The sequence below is a fragment of the Phyllobates terribilis genome, unplaced genomic scaffold (assembly GCF_046119375.1).
Source record: "Phyllobates terribilis strain yellow unplaced genomic scaffold, ASM4611937v1 Scaffold_11__3_contigs__length_659146591, whole genome shotgun sequence".
NCBI lineage: Eukaryota > Metazoa > Chordata > Amphibia > Anura > Dendrobatidae > Phyllobates > Phyllobates terribilis.
In genome coordinates this window covers 651,896,728-651,911,614 of record NW_027362771.1, presented here as the reverse complement: position 1 = coordinate 651,911,614, position 14,887 = coordinate 651,896,728, and the positions used below count along the sequence as shown (strand labels likewise).

General features: G+C 53.3%; 2 protein-coding genes across 6 annotated transcripts in view; both read right to left on the bottom strand.

Annotated features, from left to right (window-relative positions):
* Positions 1-14,887, bottom strand: part of LOC141167189 (phospholipid scramblase 1-like) — a 477,203-nt gene that overhangs the window by 370,255 nt on the left and 92,061 nt on the right. The window lies entirely within an intron of this gene.
* Positions 1-14,887, bottom strand: part of LOC141167188 (phospholipid scramblase 1-like) — a 152,387-nt gene that overhangs the window by 45,538 nt on the left and 91,962 nt on the right. For both annotated transcript variants that reach the window (XM_073654612.1, XM_073654613.1), the window contains exon 4: positions 5,982-6,009. In XM_073654612.1, the coding sequence (XP_073510713.1) occupies positions 5,982-6,009 (28 nt within the window). The remainder of the gene's footprint in view (positions 1-5,981; positions 6,010-14,887) is intronic.

Genomic DNA, 14,887 nt, shown 5'->3' with positions numbered 1-14,887 from the left:
CGCGCGTGGCGTGTGACTGTCACCCAGTGTGTTTGATGAGTGATGGCAGCGTGCTGTGCGGCCCCCGGGGTGTGGGGACGGTGTCAGGGTGCGATTTATACTCACTCTGCAGCCTAGCACAGAGGTTCAGGGCTAGAATGAGTGAGAGGAGATACATTAACCCTTGCATAACTGAGAAATGAGCATGTAATAACTTGGCGGCAGCGGTGGGACATAGTTTACTTCTAGTAGAGCATTAGAGATTGGTTTAAGCAATTATCCCCCGCTCTAAGGGATTGGCCGTATCCTTGCAGTGAGTGCACCAGTTCTGCCAGGGCTAGCTCAGTGCTTACAGGTAAGACATACTTGCTGACAGTTTCCCCTTCCCTGTTTTTCTTTTCTTTCTTTCACTTTGCAGAGGCGGCTTACCGATATGGCAGCCTTGTACAAGAAGCAGAGTAAGGAGACCCTGATTAACCTCTATGAGCGCAGAGGAATTGAGACAGCAGACAAATCAGAGGATCTGCTGATTCGCACCTTGATGGAGCAGGACTCGGAGCAGTGTACTTTGTCACCCAGACAAAGAAGCCCAACTCTGATTACTCAAGCAATGGACCTTTTCCCAGAAATAAAACTTCTCCTGAGGGAACCAACAGCACAAGTTCTGAGGAGAACATGGACTTTTGTTTGTGGATGGTCTTACAATAGCTGGGAGCATGTGATGCAAGTATCCACCTGCAGCTTATTCTACAGTACCAACAGGTTGAAGACCATCAAGCCGAGAAAGAGACTGCAGACCATTTGGCCAATAGAGAGGCTGGAGACGATCGGGTCGAGAGAGAGGCTGCTCAGGCTGAGAGAGAGTCTCTTCGGGCTAAGAGAGAATTACAGTCGGAGATGGCCCAATTACTAAAGGGTAACAGTTGTAAGCCACCCCATTTCCAGGACATAAATTATAGGAGACTCAGTTTGGAAAACTTCTCTGTGATGGAGAAAGATGAGGATTTGGATACTGTGATGATCTGAGGTTGTGGGTTGTAAGTAATCACCTAGGCAGGTTAACGATGCAACAATATTTTATTCCTTACATCCATGCATCCATGGAAATACAGCAATTCCAGGTAAATGTCTGAAATACAGTTCTTTAAGTCCTCAAGTTCCCAACCTTGGATCAGTAGTTCCACTGGTTTTGTATAAGGCCATACTCACTGTCTCCCAACTTTTGGTTGGCCCACAGATTTTGTATCTCCAGCCAGTATAGTCTGTAGTCACAGTCCACGATCCTCCAGACGACAGATAAAACGATGGAAGCACAGGTATCCAGTAGCAACAGTCCTTTAAGGAAGTTTAAATCCAAACGGCATATCCACAACTGTAGCACGTTTATCCAGCTCAGTCGGTAACTGATCTCCAACACTCCATAAGCCATCCATCCATCAGCTCCACGTCTACAGCCATAGATTCTCTCCCTTCGGCGTCCTTCCACCAACTCCTTACTAAAACATGTGTCCTCTTTTCTCTGGGCTCAGCCCCCTCAAAGGTCAGAGGTGATGACACCCTCCCCCTTAAGCATTTGCTTTTAGCTGAAACAATGAAGAATATTCCAGGAGCCTTCACCTGAGACTGCATGTAAGACCCCCTGTGGTGACGGCTCCACTGTGTCTTCAATCAAAACTCACACAATGGGCCTAGTCGCTGTTTGGACAATGATTTAAGGCTCATCAGAAACTTATGAGACTACTGGAATGCTGGACAATTTACAAGTAAAATTAGTGTACATAAACTGAGGATCAAGCAGAGCATTAATAAAATACAGCCAGCAAATCTCTAATAAAACACAATAATAATATCAACGGAACCGGTGCTCCGTGCTGGAAAAGTCTCTTAGTCTTTAGCAAGTGGGCAGCGCCTCACAGATACCTTTCGCCAGGGGTTTGAAAAACCCTGCAGGCAATACCATCTGTCCTGTAATCAGTGGGCATAGTATATAACCCCAGGGTTAAAAGGCAAAGTCTTGGAAGTTTTTGCTGAAATTCCGCCAGAACTAGATGGGGACTATGATGAAATAATAAAGGCCTTGGTCACGAAGTACAACCTCACTGCAGAAGTGTATCAGAAAAATGTCCACAACCAGCAGGGATCTACTGACAACTATGCGGATGTCATGAGCACCTTGAGGCTCATGTTACATCAGTGGATCCGAGGACTTTCTGTTACCACTGTTGAGGAGCCAGAGGATCTTATGATTAAGGATCAATTTCTCCACATCTGTCCCAGGGATGTACGACAACTTAAGTGCGACCGAGAGGCTAAAACTGTCGACCAAAAGATTGCGGACTCTTATGCGGCCAACAGGATGCTAGAAGCTCGGAAGCCATCGGGATTCAGCTGGTAGGGATGCAGGCCAGTTGGGGACCCCTCTCCCTCTGCCAGCCGATCACCGGGGCATTCTACATCTACTTCCTCCGAGGCTTCTGAAACAAGATATCCTTGGGTTGATACACGTCAATGCTTTACGTGTAACAAGGTGGGACATGTTAGTGTTGCTTGCCCTGACAGGAAGGGAAGCCTCACTATGACCAGCCTGGCCGTGCCCATGGCCTTGGTGTGTCTGGACTGGGAGCAGGGAAAGGACCGAGGGAAGTGGGTGTATCAGAAACTATATATCATACCACCTATGTGCTGCTGGGAAACGGACCTGGGCAGGATGGTCTCTCTATATGTCCCGGCCTTGCAAGTGAATGCTGCAGAGAAAATAGAGGCAAGCGACTCGCCTGATGTACAGATATGGAGGGAGAACGAATGTCCAAATGGACAGTGCCCTATGCCATTGCATACAGGAGATGAGGAGGAAGTACTTATGTGGCAGCTGTGACCAACAGCCAAGACTCAACCCCAAAGATTAGTGGATAAATCCCACATAGAGCTGCCAGAAAAGGAGGGCCCTAATGCTGCCCACAAGTCTTTCCACCTGGCCGATCTACCGAGGTTCCAGAGAGACTCAGGAGACTCGGCATCGGATCAGGGTCTGGCATCCCCACTTGGCCATGACCTGCAGACCAATAGTCTTGATAAAAGATGCCAGTCTGGAGAAGCTGAGATGTCTTACTAACTAACCCCCTACTGGGTCTGACAAGGAAAGAATATACTGGGACCAGGGAAAGCTGTATAAAGAGACTTTCCCCACGGATACAACAGTCTTAGGACTGTGAGAAGCGTCTGGTTGGTCCCTATTCATTCAGGGCACAATTATTAAGAATTGCCCATGAAATCACTCTTGCTGGGCAACTTGGCGTATAAAAGGCTAAAGCCAGTTTGACACTTAACTTTTATTGGCCCAATATGGGGACGGAGATAGCCAATGATTGTCGATCTTGCACAATTTGAGAAAGAGATGGAAAGACTGGGAATATCCATAAAGCCCCATTGATACCACTACCAGTGATTGATGAGCCTTTCCAATGAGTGGCAGTGGATAACTTAGGGCCTCTTGCAATACCTAGCCATTCAAGCAAACACTTTATTCTCACAGTTGTCGACTATGCTACGCGATATCCAGAAGCAGTGGCGTTGTCCTTCACACAATAGGGTTATCGATGCATTACTTACAAGTCTGGGGTTCCCCAGGGAGATGTTGACTGATCAGGGGACCAAATTCATGTGGAAAGTCTCTGCAAGAAAATACCAGTGCAGAATCTTGTAGCCGGTGCTTATCATCCTCAGACCAACGGGCCATGTGAATGTATAATGGGACTCTAAAGCAAACACTTAAGATGCTGGTGGAGACTGAAGGGAGAGACTGGGAACGTTCCTTCCCTCATCTTGTGTTTGCATACCAACAGGTACCTCAGGCCTCCACAGGATTCTCCCCCTTCAAACTCATTTATGGGAGAAGAGTTAGGGGGCCTCTTGATTTAATTAAGGACTGTTCAGAGTGTGACCCCAAAACTCCTGGATTCTCCGTGGTGAAATCATCATTTCAGGGGGACCTGTGCCTTGACATAAGAGTGTTAGGAACGGTCGGCCTTTATAACACCATTGGGCTGTTCGAGTTTCTGGTTAAGCCCCTGTCACGTTCCAGCGGTTGGTTAATCACCCACTGGAGGGACTTAATGGTTTTGCAGTCGCTTTTCTTGGCAATATAGCCATTTTTAGTAATTCCAGGAACACCTTCTGAAACTGCCTCAGGTGCTGCAGAGACTTGGGGCAACAGCTCTGACCATGAAGCCCGGGAAGTGTCAGAGAGCAACTGGGGGTACAATACGTGGAACACCGTGTGGGAGGAGGGGTGCTAAAACCTGAACAAGGTAACCTAGAAGCCATCACAGCCTGGCCTACCCCACGAACTAAGAAGCAGGTAATGTCCTTTTTGGGTATGGCCGACTATTATAGAAAGTTTGTGCTTTGGCCGAGACTTTAACTGATCTGACAAAGAAGGAGTTTCTCCAAAATGTTTCATGGACATCCGATGTGAGGAATCATTTTCTGCCCTAAAGTCTGCATCGGCTTGATCCCCCGTTCTTCAGGCCCCAGACGTCACTCACAGATTTGTGGTGTAGACTTATGTCAGCACCTATGGGAGAGGTGCTGTTCTCAGCCAGGTGAATCCGCAAGGTGAAGAGCACCCAGTTCTTTACCTAAGCAGGAAACCTATGCCCAAAGAGGTCATCTATGCCACAATTGTGTGGGCTCTGCAAAAACTACAGCCATACTTCTATGGAGGCAACTTCGTAGTGGTCATTGATCATAACCCACTGAGTTGGCTCCACAGATTAGCAGTTGGAGATAATGGGAAATTGCTCAGATGGAGCCTGATTTCACAGCAGAAACATAAGAAAGGAATTGATCATGGGAATGCAGATGGTTTATCTTGAACAGGGGGAGGCTGAGGTAGAGATGAGCTTGGGTGTCTTCCATGAACCAACAAAAAATTTGGGAGATGTAAAAATGGGAGAGGGGTGAAATGATAACATAAGTAACATTATAATACATATACCATTCACAAGACTGATACTACACAAAGGGCATAACCTCTATATACTGTTATTACAGGACTCAGACCCAAGGGGGCGTCCCTGAGACTACAGAGAGGGTCATTCCTGACACCTCGGCCTGCTGAGCCTGAGCTTCAAAGCTAGGAAAGATTGTCCTTTGTGGCCAGGCTGGACATCAGCTATATACTATAGGGAGATGGAGGTGGGGGTGGAAAAAACAAGGTATTTAATATACAAGGTGCTCGCACAGACCTGCGATATTCATGATACAATCTAGGCCGTCCAGGAAACGTGAGCCCAAGACCTGGCGTGTAAAGATGGGTTACACAATGGGAAGGTGTTCACATGCTGGGCTCGCCTTAGCCGAGTGTGATCCATAAACTTCTCCTATCCTCAAGGAAACAGAAGATAACAGAAATACCGAAATATCTCCGCCTAAAGTTATTTCTCCCTTTGTATTTCATGCTTTGCTTATTTCTGTGTCGCTTTAGTTTTCCCTTTTTTACCTTTTCTTGTAAGTTCTGTATCTTTTCTATTAAAGCTTAAAACTTTAATAAGTTTGGTCCTTGTCTGCTGTAAAGAATCAAGTAGTATAAATTTCAGGGACTCATCACCCCATGTTGGGGTGGGATTGATTCTCTGTGTGCAGCCTCTAATAGAAGGTTAAGTACAAGAATAAGTGAGAGGAGATTGATTAACCCATGTAGTCGCTCCCACGTCAAGTGCTGAGAAGTGTGTACATGACATAAACCACCAAACCACAGGACACCAGGGGCTAAAGGATTAAACTGCTATACACCACTGACCATTACATTAAACCACTAGACACCAGGGACTGGAGCAATAAACCAATAGATACTAAGGAATGCATTTCTAAATAATTAAACATCAGGGACTAGAGCATTGAACCACTAGACACCTGGAACTAGGATAATTCCCCTCCAGTCACACAGAGGACACAGGATATAGAACACAATGATTTTGGATAAATATATATCATTTTCTTACATTTCTCTTTCACGATTAGCTGATTAATCTGAAACAGAAAACCCATCATTAGTGATGACTCCGCACAGGATGGACATATGGATGACTGACATCACAGCTGAAAGGACAGGCAGGGAAGACTGGAGGAACAGACCGAGAGGCCTGGGAAACGGGAGGAACAGACAGCCAGGCCGGGGAGATGGGAGGAACACACAGGCAGTGGGAAACGGGCAGAACAGACAGGCGGGGGAAACGGGAGGAACAGACAGGCGAAGGTTCACGGGGGGAACAGACAGGAGGAACAGACAGACGGGGGAGATGGGAGGAGCAGACAGGCGGGGGGAGACAGAAGGAACAGACAGACGGGGACAGATGGCAGGAAAAGACAGAAAGGAACAGACAGGAGGAACAGACAAGCGGGGGAGACGGGAGGAACAGACAGGCGGTGGGAAACGGGAGGAGCAGACAGGCGGGGGAGATGGCAGGAAAAGACAGACGGTGGGAAATGGGAGGAGCAGACAGGCAGGGTGTAGCGTCGGCGTCCCTGCCTCCTGCTAGGCAAGGACGCTGTTCCCCTCACCTCTCCGCTCCGTGCCCGGCGTCTTCCTCCCGCTCTGCTGGCAGCGCGCGCTGCTACCCGGCCACTGTGCTTAGGGCGCGCGCGCTCCCCCTCTCTTAAAGGGGCCGCGCGCGCCGTCCTAAGGAGTCCCCGGCCAATGGCCGGAGGACCTCACCATATATAAGACACCTCCTCCAAAATGGAGGTGCCCGAGCAATGTTGTTGCATAGCCTATCACTCTGCTTCAGCCCTCAGGTCCCGCTACCAGTTACCTGCCAGATTCCTGCTTGAAACCTGCCTGATACTTGTCTATCTGCTGACATTCCTGCGGTCCGACAGTCTGCCTACCAGCCCTGCCAGTCTGTCTATGGATCTGTCTGCCCGCTCACCTGGGAGCGCTCACCTGCTACCTGCCTGCTAGCCTACCTGGAGGCTCTGCCGTCACGTGTCGTGACCACCTGCCTGTCCAGAGACTCCTGCCTGCTCACCTGGGAGCGCTCACCTGCTACCTGCCTGCTAGCCTACCTGGAGGCTCTGCCGTCACGTGCTGTGACCACCTGCCTGTCCAGAGACTCTTGCCCGCTCACCTGGGAGCGCTCATCTGCTACCTGCCTGCTAGCCTACCTGGAGGCTCAGCCGTCATTTGCTGTGACCACCTGCCTGTCCAGAGACTCTTGCCCGCTCACCTGGGAGCGTCCACCTACTACCTGCCTGCTAGCCTACCTGGAGGCTTAGTCGTCACTTGCCGTGACCACCCGCCTGTCAAGAGACTGTCCCCGTCACTTGCCATGACCTCCTGCCCTTCTACCCAGAGACTGTCCCCGTCACTTGCCGTGACCTCCTACCCTTCTACCCAGAGACTGTCCCCGTCACTAGCCGTGACTACCTGCCCGCCTACCCTGGGAGCCACCCGCTTCCTTACAAGGACTGCCCCTTTGTATAGTTGCTCAGAGGTTCCACCTCCCAGACCCGTTACAGTTTGCTCGGGCCATGGAACCCGGTGGCACCCAAGCTCCCTCGCTCTCGGACCTATGTCATGAACTTTCCCGTCAGAGGTCCCAACAGGAGTCCATCCTGAGTCACCTGCGTAGTGTTAACTCCCGCCTGGACACATTGACTACCTCATCGGGAGCTGCTTCCACTCGCACACTTACTACCCCGGCACCGCCGCAGCCCATCAACACCATGGCATCTCTTCCCGGTCCCCGCCTCTCCGCCCCTCCTCGTTTTGGCGGAGATCCCAGCCAGGCACGGGGCTTCATTAACCAGTGCACTCTGCACTTCGAACTGTTGGCACACCAGTTTTCCACCGACCGAGCCAAAGTAGCCTTCATCATGTCCCATCTCACGGGAGAGGCACTGGCTTGGCTAAATCCTCTATGAGAGAGAGGAGACCCCCTGGTGTCCAACCTGCCAGCCTTTCTCACGGCTTTCCGGAAAGTCTTCGACGAACCAGGACGGAAGACCTCATCCGCATCATCTCTGCTACGCCTCCGTCAAGGAAATCTCACCGTGGGCCAATATGCCATACGGTTCCGTACCCTTGCTTCGGAGCTGGCCTGGGATAACGACGACCTGGTGTCTGTCTTTTGGGAGGGTCTGTCCGGCCGTATTAAAGATGAACTCGCCGGTCGGGACATTCCTACCACTCTTGACGACTTAATAACACTTGCCACCCGGATTGACATCCGGTTCCAGGAGCGCGCCAAAGAGGTCACCCGTGAGAGGAGGTTTCCACGTCTAGCCCCTACCTTCCAGAAACCCGTCACTTCTCCCGTTACTCCCCAGACGCACTCACCCGAGCCTATGCAGGTCGACCAGACCAAGATGGTCAAAACCCGTCAAGAGTTACGCCGAGCCGAGGGGAGCTGCTTCTACTGTGGCAGTAAGGAGCACCGGATCCGTTCCTGCCCGGAGAGGTCGGGAAACGCCTGTGTCTAGGATCGCTCAGAGAGGTCGTCCTAGACAAGAGTAAACCCTCTCCATTTCTGTTGCTGTCGGTCTCTATCATCTGCGGGGAGAACCGTTATTTTGAACTATCCCAACTTGACTCTGGAGCTGCCGGAAATCTCATTTCTCAGTCCCTGGTAGAGAAATACCGCATTCCCACCAAATCTCTGGCTGTACCCTTATCTGTCGCTGCCGTGGATGGGGGCCTCTTACCACATCCCATCCAACTCATCACCGAATCCATAACTCTGCAGGTGGGAATGCTGCACTCTGAGAGCATCTTCTTTCATGTTCTGCCTGGACTCTCTCACGCCCTCTTGCTAGGCCTACCTTGGCTTCAGAAACATGCACCCATGCTTGATTGGCAGACCGGAGAAGTCCTTCGCTGGGGACAGGACTGCCATAAGACTTGCTTAGTTCCCGTCCATCCTGTCCGTCCTTCTCTTACCCCAGCCAATCTACCTGGTCTTCCGGTTCCCTATTGGTCTTATGCGGACGTCTTTAATAAAAAGGAGGCAGAGACATTACCCCCTCATAGACCATGCGACTGCCCAATCGACCTGATACCCGGCGCTACTCCTCCCCGTGGGCGCATTTACCCTTTGTCCGCCGCTGAGACCCGGTACATGTCTGAATATATTGAGGAGAATCTGGCCCGGGGATTTATCCGGAAATCTACCTCCCCGGCGGGAGCAGGCTTCTTCTTCGTCAAAAAGAAGGACGGCTCACTCCGTCCCTGTATAGACTACAGAGGCCTTAACCAGATCATGGTGAAGAATAAATACCCCCTTCCGCTCATTCCGGAATTATTTGACCGTCTGAGGGGGGCTAGAATCTTCACCAAGCTGGACCTCCGTGGGGCGTATAACCTGGTCCGTATCCGTCAGGGGGATGAATGGAAGACGGCATTCAACACCCGGGACGGCCACTATGAATACCTGGTAATGTCCTTCGGTCTCTGTAACGCTCCCGCCGTCTTTCAAGAGTTGGTCAATGACATCTTCCGGGACCTTCTCCACTCCTGCGTAGTGGTGTACCTGGATGACATCTTGGTCTTCTCTCCGGATCTTCTCACTCACCGGAGGGATGTTCGTCAGGTCCTGCTCAGGCTCAGGCAGAACCACCTCTACGTTAAATATGAGAAGTGCCTCTTTGAGCAGACCTCGCTTCCGTTTTTGGGCTACATAATCTCTCAGACCGGCCTACGAATGGATCCTGAGAAACTGTCTGCCATCCAGAAGTGGCCCCGACCAGAGGGGTTGAAGGCTATTCAGCGGTTCCAGGGCTTCGACAACTACTACCGCCTCTTCATACCGCACTTCTCTTCCCGGACTGCCCCAATCTCTGCACTCACCCGTAAGGGCACTAATCCCAGAGAATGGCCGCCTGAAGCAGAGGAAGCCTTTCTTTCCTTAAAACAGGCTTTCTCTTCCGCCCCGGTGCTGCATCGTCCGGACGGCAACAAACAATTCTTCCTGGAAGTTGACGCCTCCTCCTCTGGAGCCGGAGCGGTACTTACCCAAAAGTCGCCTTCCGGAAGAATGGTAACTTGCGGCTTCTTCTCCAAACTCTTGTCCCCTTCTGAGCGCAATTATTCTATAAGAGACCGAGAGTTATTGGCCATTAAGCTGGCACTGGAGGAGTGGCGTTACCTGCTCGAGGGGGCTCTTCACCCGGTAATAATTTACACGGACCACAAGAACTTGGCTTACCTCCAGAGCGCCCAGAGACTTAACCCGCGCCAAGCCCGGTGGTCCTTGTTTTTGGCCCGCTTTGATTTCGTTCTTCATTTTCGCCCGGCAGACAAAAACATCAAAGCTGACGCCTTGTCCCGATCCTTCCTGGTGTCTGATCTAGAGGAGGAACCTAAGCACATCATTGATCCCACCAGAGTAATGCAGGTGGCCCCCGTGAATCTAAATCGTCTCCCTCCCGGTAAGACGTTCACAACGGTACCTGATCGGGAGAAGGTCCTACACTGGGGTCACTCGTTTAAGCTAGCTGGCCACACCGGTCAGAAAAAGACCCTCCAGCTTATTAACCGGCATTACTGGTGGCCTACCCTGCACAAGGACGTAATAGACTTTGTTTCAGCCTGTGTGTCCTGCGCCCGCAACAAGGTTCCAAGACACCTGCCAGCCGGTCGCCTCCTTCCTCTTCCAGTACCTGCTGCCCCGTGGCAGCATATAGCTATGGACTTTATAACGGATCTCCCTGTCTCTGCCGGTTGTACGGTCATTTGGGTGGTCGCTGACCGCTTTTCCAAGATGGCACACTTCATTCCCCTGCCGGGCCTCCCGTCTGCACCCGAGCTGGCTAAAGACTTTATCCGCCACATCTTCCGTCTCCATGGCCTGCCCCTCCACATGGTGTCGGATCGTGGGGTTCAGTTCACCTCACGCTTCTGGAGAGCCACATGTAAGCTGCTTGACGTCACCCTGGACTTCTCCTCCGCTTACCACCCACAGTCCAATGGTCAAGTGGAGCGGATCAATCAGATCCTGACCAGTTACCTCCGGCACTTCGTTAATGCCCACCATTCGGACTGGGTGGATCTCCTACCATGGGCAGAATTCTCTTACAATAATCACGAGAGCGAATCTTCCTCCAAATCCCCGTTTTTTTTTAGTCTTCGGTCAGCATCCTCGGATCCCATTTCCCGTCTCCACCTCGGTGGGCAATCCGGCTGTGGAATCTCTCGTTAGCGAATTTTCCTCCATTTGGGAGAGTACCCGATCCGCACTCCTTCAGTCGTCCGAGCGGATGAAAAAACACGCTGACAAAAAACACCTGGATCCTCCACAATTCCGTCCTGGAGATAAAGTCTGGCTCTCGTCCAAGTATGTCCGGCTCAAGATTCCTTCCTACAAGTTAGGGCCACTGGAAGTTATCAAACAAATCAACCCGGTGGCCTATAAATTGAAACTCCAGGCCAACTTGCGGATCCCTAACTCCTTCCATGTATCTCTCCTCAAACCCGTGGTACTTAATTCTTTTTCCAAGTCTACAGGTACGCCCCCTGCTCCGGTTTCTGCTGAAAACGAGTTTGAGGTAGAGAACATTCTGGCCACCAAAAGGGTAAGAGGAAAGACCTTTTTTCTAGTAGATTGGAAGGGGTTTGGTCCTGAGGAGAGAACATGGGAGACCCGGGAGAACATCCATGCCCCTCTCATCCTTGATAAATTTCTGTCTGGCCTAAAAAAGGGGGGGCCTAAAGGGGGGGTACTGTAGCGTCGGCATCCCTGCCTCCTGCTAGGCAGGGACGCTGTTCCCCTCACCTCTCCGCTCCGTGCCTGGCGTCTTCCTCCCGCTCTGCTGGCAGCGCACGCTGCTTCCCGGCAACTGTGCATAGGGTGCGCGCGCGCGCGCGCTCCCCCTTTCTTAAAGGGGCCGCGCGCGCCGTCCTAAGGAGTCCCCGGCCAATGGCCGGAGGACCTCACCATATATAAGGCACCTCCTCCAAAATGGAGGTGCCCGAGCAATGTTGTTGCATAGCCTATCACTCTGCTTCAGCCCTCAGGTCCCGTTACCAGATACCTGCCAGTTACCTGCCAGATTCCTGCTTGAAACCTGCCTGATACTTGTCTATCTGCTGACATTCCTCCTGTCCAGAGACTCTTGCCCGCTCACCTGGGAGCGCTCATCTGCTACCTGCCTGCTAGCCTACCTGGAGGCTTAGCCGTCATTGCTGTGACCACCTGCCTGTCCAGAGACTCCTGCCCGCTCACCGGGGAGCGTCCACCTGCTACCTGCCTGCTAGCCTACCTGGAGGCTCAGCCGTCACTTGCTGTGACCACCTGCCTGTCCAGAGACTCTTGCCCGCTCACTTGGGAGCGTCCACCTGCTACCTGCCTGCTAGCCTACCTGGAGGCTCTGCCGTCACGTGCTGTGACCACCTGCCTGTCCAGAGACTCTTGCCTGCTCACCTGGGAGCGCTCATCTGCTACCTGCCTGCTAGCCTACCTGGAGGCATAGCCGTCACTTGCCGTGACCACCCGCCTGTCAACAGACTGTCCCCGTCACATGCCATGACCTCCTGCCCTTCTACCCAGAGACTGTCCCCGTCACTTGCCGTGACCTCCTGCCCTTCTACCCAGAGACTGTCCCCGTCACTAGCCGTGACTACCTGCCCGCCTACCCTGGGAGCCACCCGCTTCCTTACAAGGACTGCCCCTTTGTATAGTTGCTCAGAGGTTCCACCTCCCAGACCCGTTACACAGGGTAGACGGGAGGAACAGACAGGCGGGGGTAGACGGGAGGTACCGACAGGCGGGGGGTGACGGGAGGAACAGACAGACGGGGGAGACGGAAGGAACAGACAGGCGGGGGGACACGGGAGGAACAGACAGGTAGGGGGAGACGGGTGGAGCAGACAGGCAGGGGGAGACGGGAGGAACAGACAGGCCAGGGAGATGGGAGGAACAGACAGGCCAGAGAGACGGGAGGAACAGACAGGCGGGGTAGATAGGATGAACAGACAGGCGGGGGGAGACGGGTGGAGCAGACAGGCGGGGGGAGACGGGTGGAGCAGACAGGCCAGGGAGATCGGAGGAACAGACAGGCTAGGGAGATGTGAGGAACAGACAGGCGGGGGAGGAGGGAGGAACAGACAGACGGGGGGAGACGGGAGAAACAGACAGCCAGGCCGGGAAGATGGGAGAAACAGACAACCAGGCCGGGAAGATAGGAGGAACAGACAGGCAGGGGAGACGTGAGGAACAAACAGCCAGGCCGGGGAGACGGGAGGAACAGACAGCCAGGCCGGGGAGATGGGAGGAACAGACAGGCCAGGGAGACGAGAGGAACAGACAGCCTGGCCGAGGAGACGGGAGAAACAAACAGCCTGATCGGGAAGATGGGAGGAACAGACAACCAGGCCAGGGAGATGGGAGGAACAGACAGCCAGGCAGAGAAGATGGGAGTAACAGACAGCCAGGCCAGGTAGATGGGAGGAACAGACAGCCAGGCTGGGGAGACGGGAGGAACAGACAGCCAGGCCGGGGAGACGGGAGGAACAGACAGCCAGGCCGGGGAGATGGGAGGAACAGACAGACAGGCCGGGGAGATGGGAGGAACAGACAGCCAGGCTGGGGAGACGGGAGGAACAGACAGACAGGCTAGTGAGACGGGAGGAACAGACAGCCAGGCCGGGGAGATGGGAGGAACAGACAGGCCGGGGAGACGGGAGGAACAGATATATAAGCCGGGGAGACGGGAGGAACAGACAGACAGGCCAGGGAGATGGGAGGAACAGACAGACAGGCCGGGGAGATGGGAGGAACAGACAGACAGGCTGGGGAGATGGGAAGAACAGACAGACAGGCTGGGGAGATGGGAAGAACAGACAGACAGGCCGGGGAGATGGGACGAACAGACAGACAGGCTGGGGAGATGGGACGAACAGACAGACAGGCCGGGGAGATGGGACGAACAGACAGACAGGCCGGGGAGATGGGAGGAACAGACAGACAGGCTGGGGAGATGGGAAGAACAGACAGACAGGCCGGGGAGATGGGACGAACAGACAGACAGGCTGGGGAGATGGGAGGAACAGACAGACAGGCTGGGGAGACGGGAGGAACAGACAGACAGGCTGGGGAGACGGGAAGAACAGACAGACAGGCCAGGGAGATGGGAGGAACAGACTGGAGGGGAGACGGTAGGAACAGACAGACAGGCAGGGGAGACGGGAGGAACAGACAGACAGGCAGGGGAGACGGGAGAAACAGACAGACAGGCAGGGGAGATGGGAGGAACAGACAGACAGGCCGGGGAGATGGGACGAACAGACAGACAGGCCGGGGAGATGGGACGAACAGACAGACAGGCCGGGGAGATGGGACGAACAGACAGACAGGCCGGGGAGATGGGAGGAACAGACAGACAGGCTGGGGAGATGGGAAGAACAGACAGACAGGCCGGGGAGATGGGACGAACAGACAGACAGGCTGGGGAGATGGGAGGACCAGACAGACAGGCTGGGGAGACGGGAGGAACAGACAGACAGGCTGGGGAGACGGGAAGAACAGACAAACAGGCCAGGGAGATGGGAGGAACAGACTGGAGGGGAGACGGTAGGAACAGACAGACAGGCAGGGGAGATGGGAGGAACAGACAGACAGGCAGGGGAGACGGGAGAAACAGACAGACAGGCAGGGGAGACGGGAGAAACAGACAGACAGGCAGGGGAGATGGGAGGAACAGACAGACAGGCCGGGGAGATGGGAAGAACAGACAGACAGGCCGGGGAGATGGGACGAACAGACAGACAGGCCGGGGAGATGGGAGGAACAGACAGACAGGCTGGGGAGATGGGAAGAACAGACAGACAGGCCGGGAAGATGGGACGAACAGACAGACAGGCTGGGGAGATGGGAGGAACAGACAGACAGGCTGGGGAGACGGGAGGAACAGACAG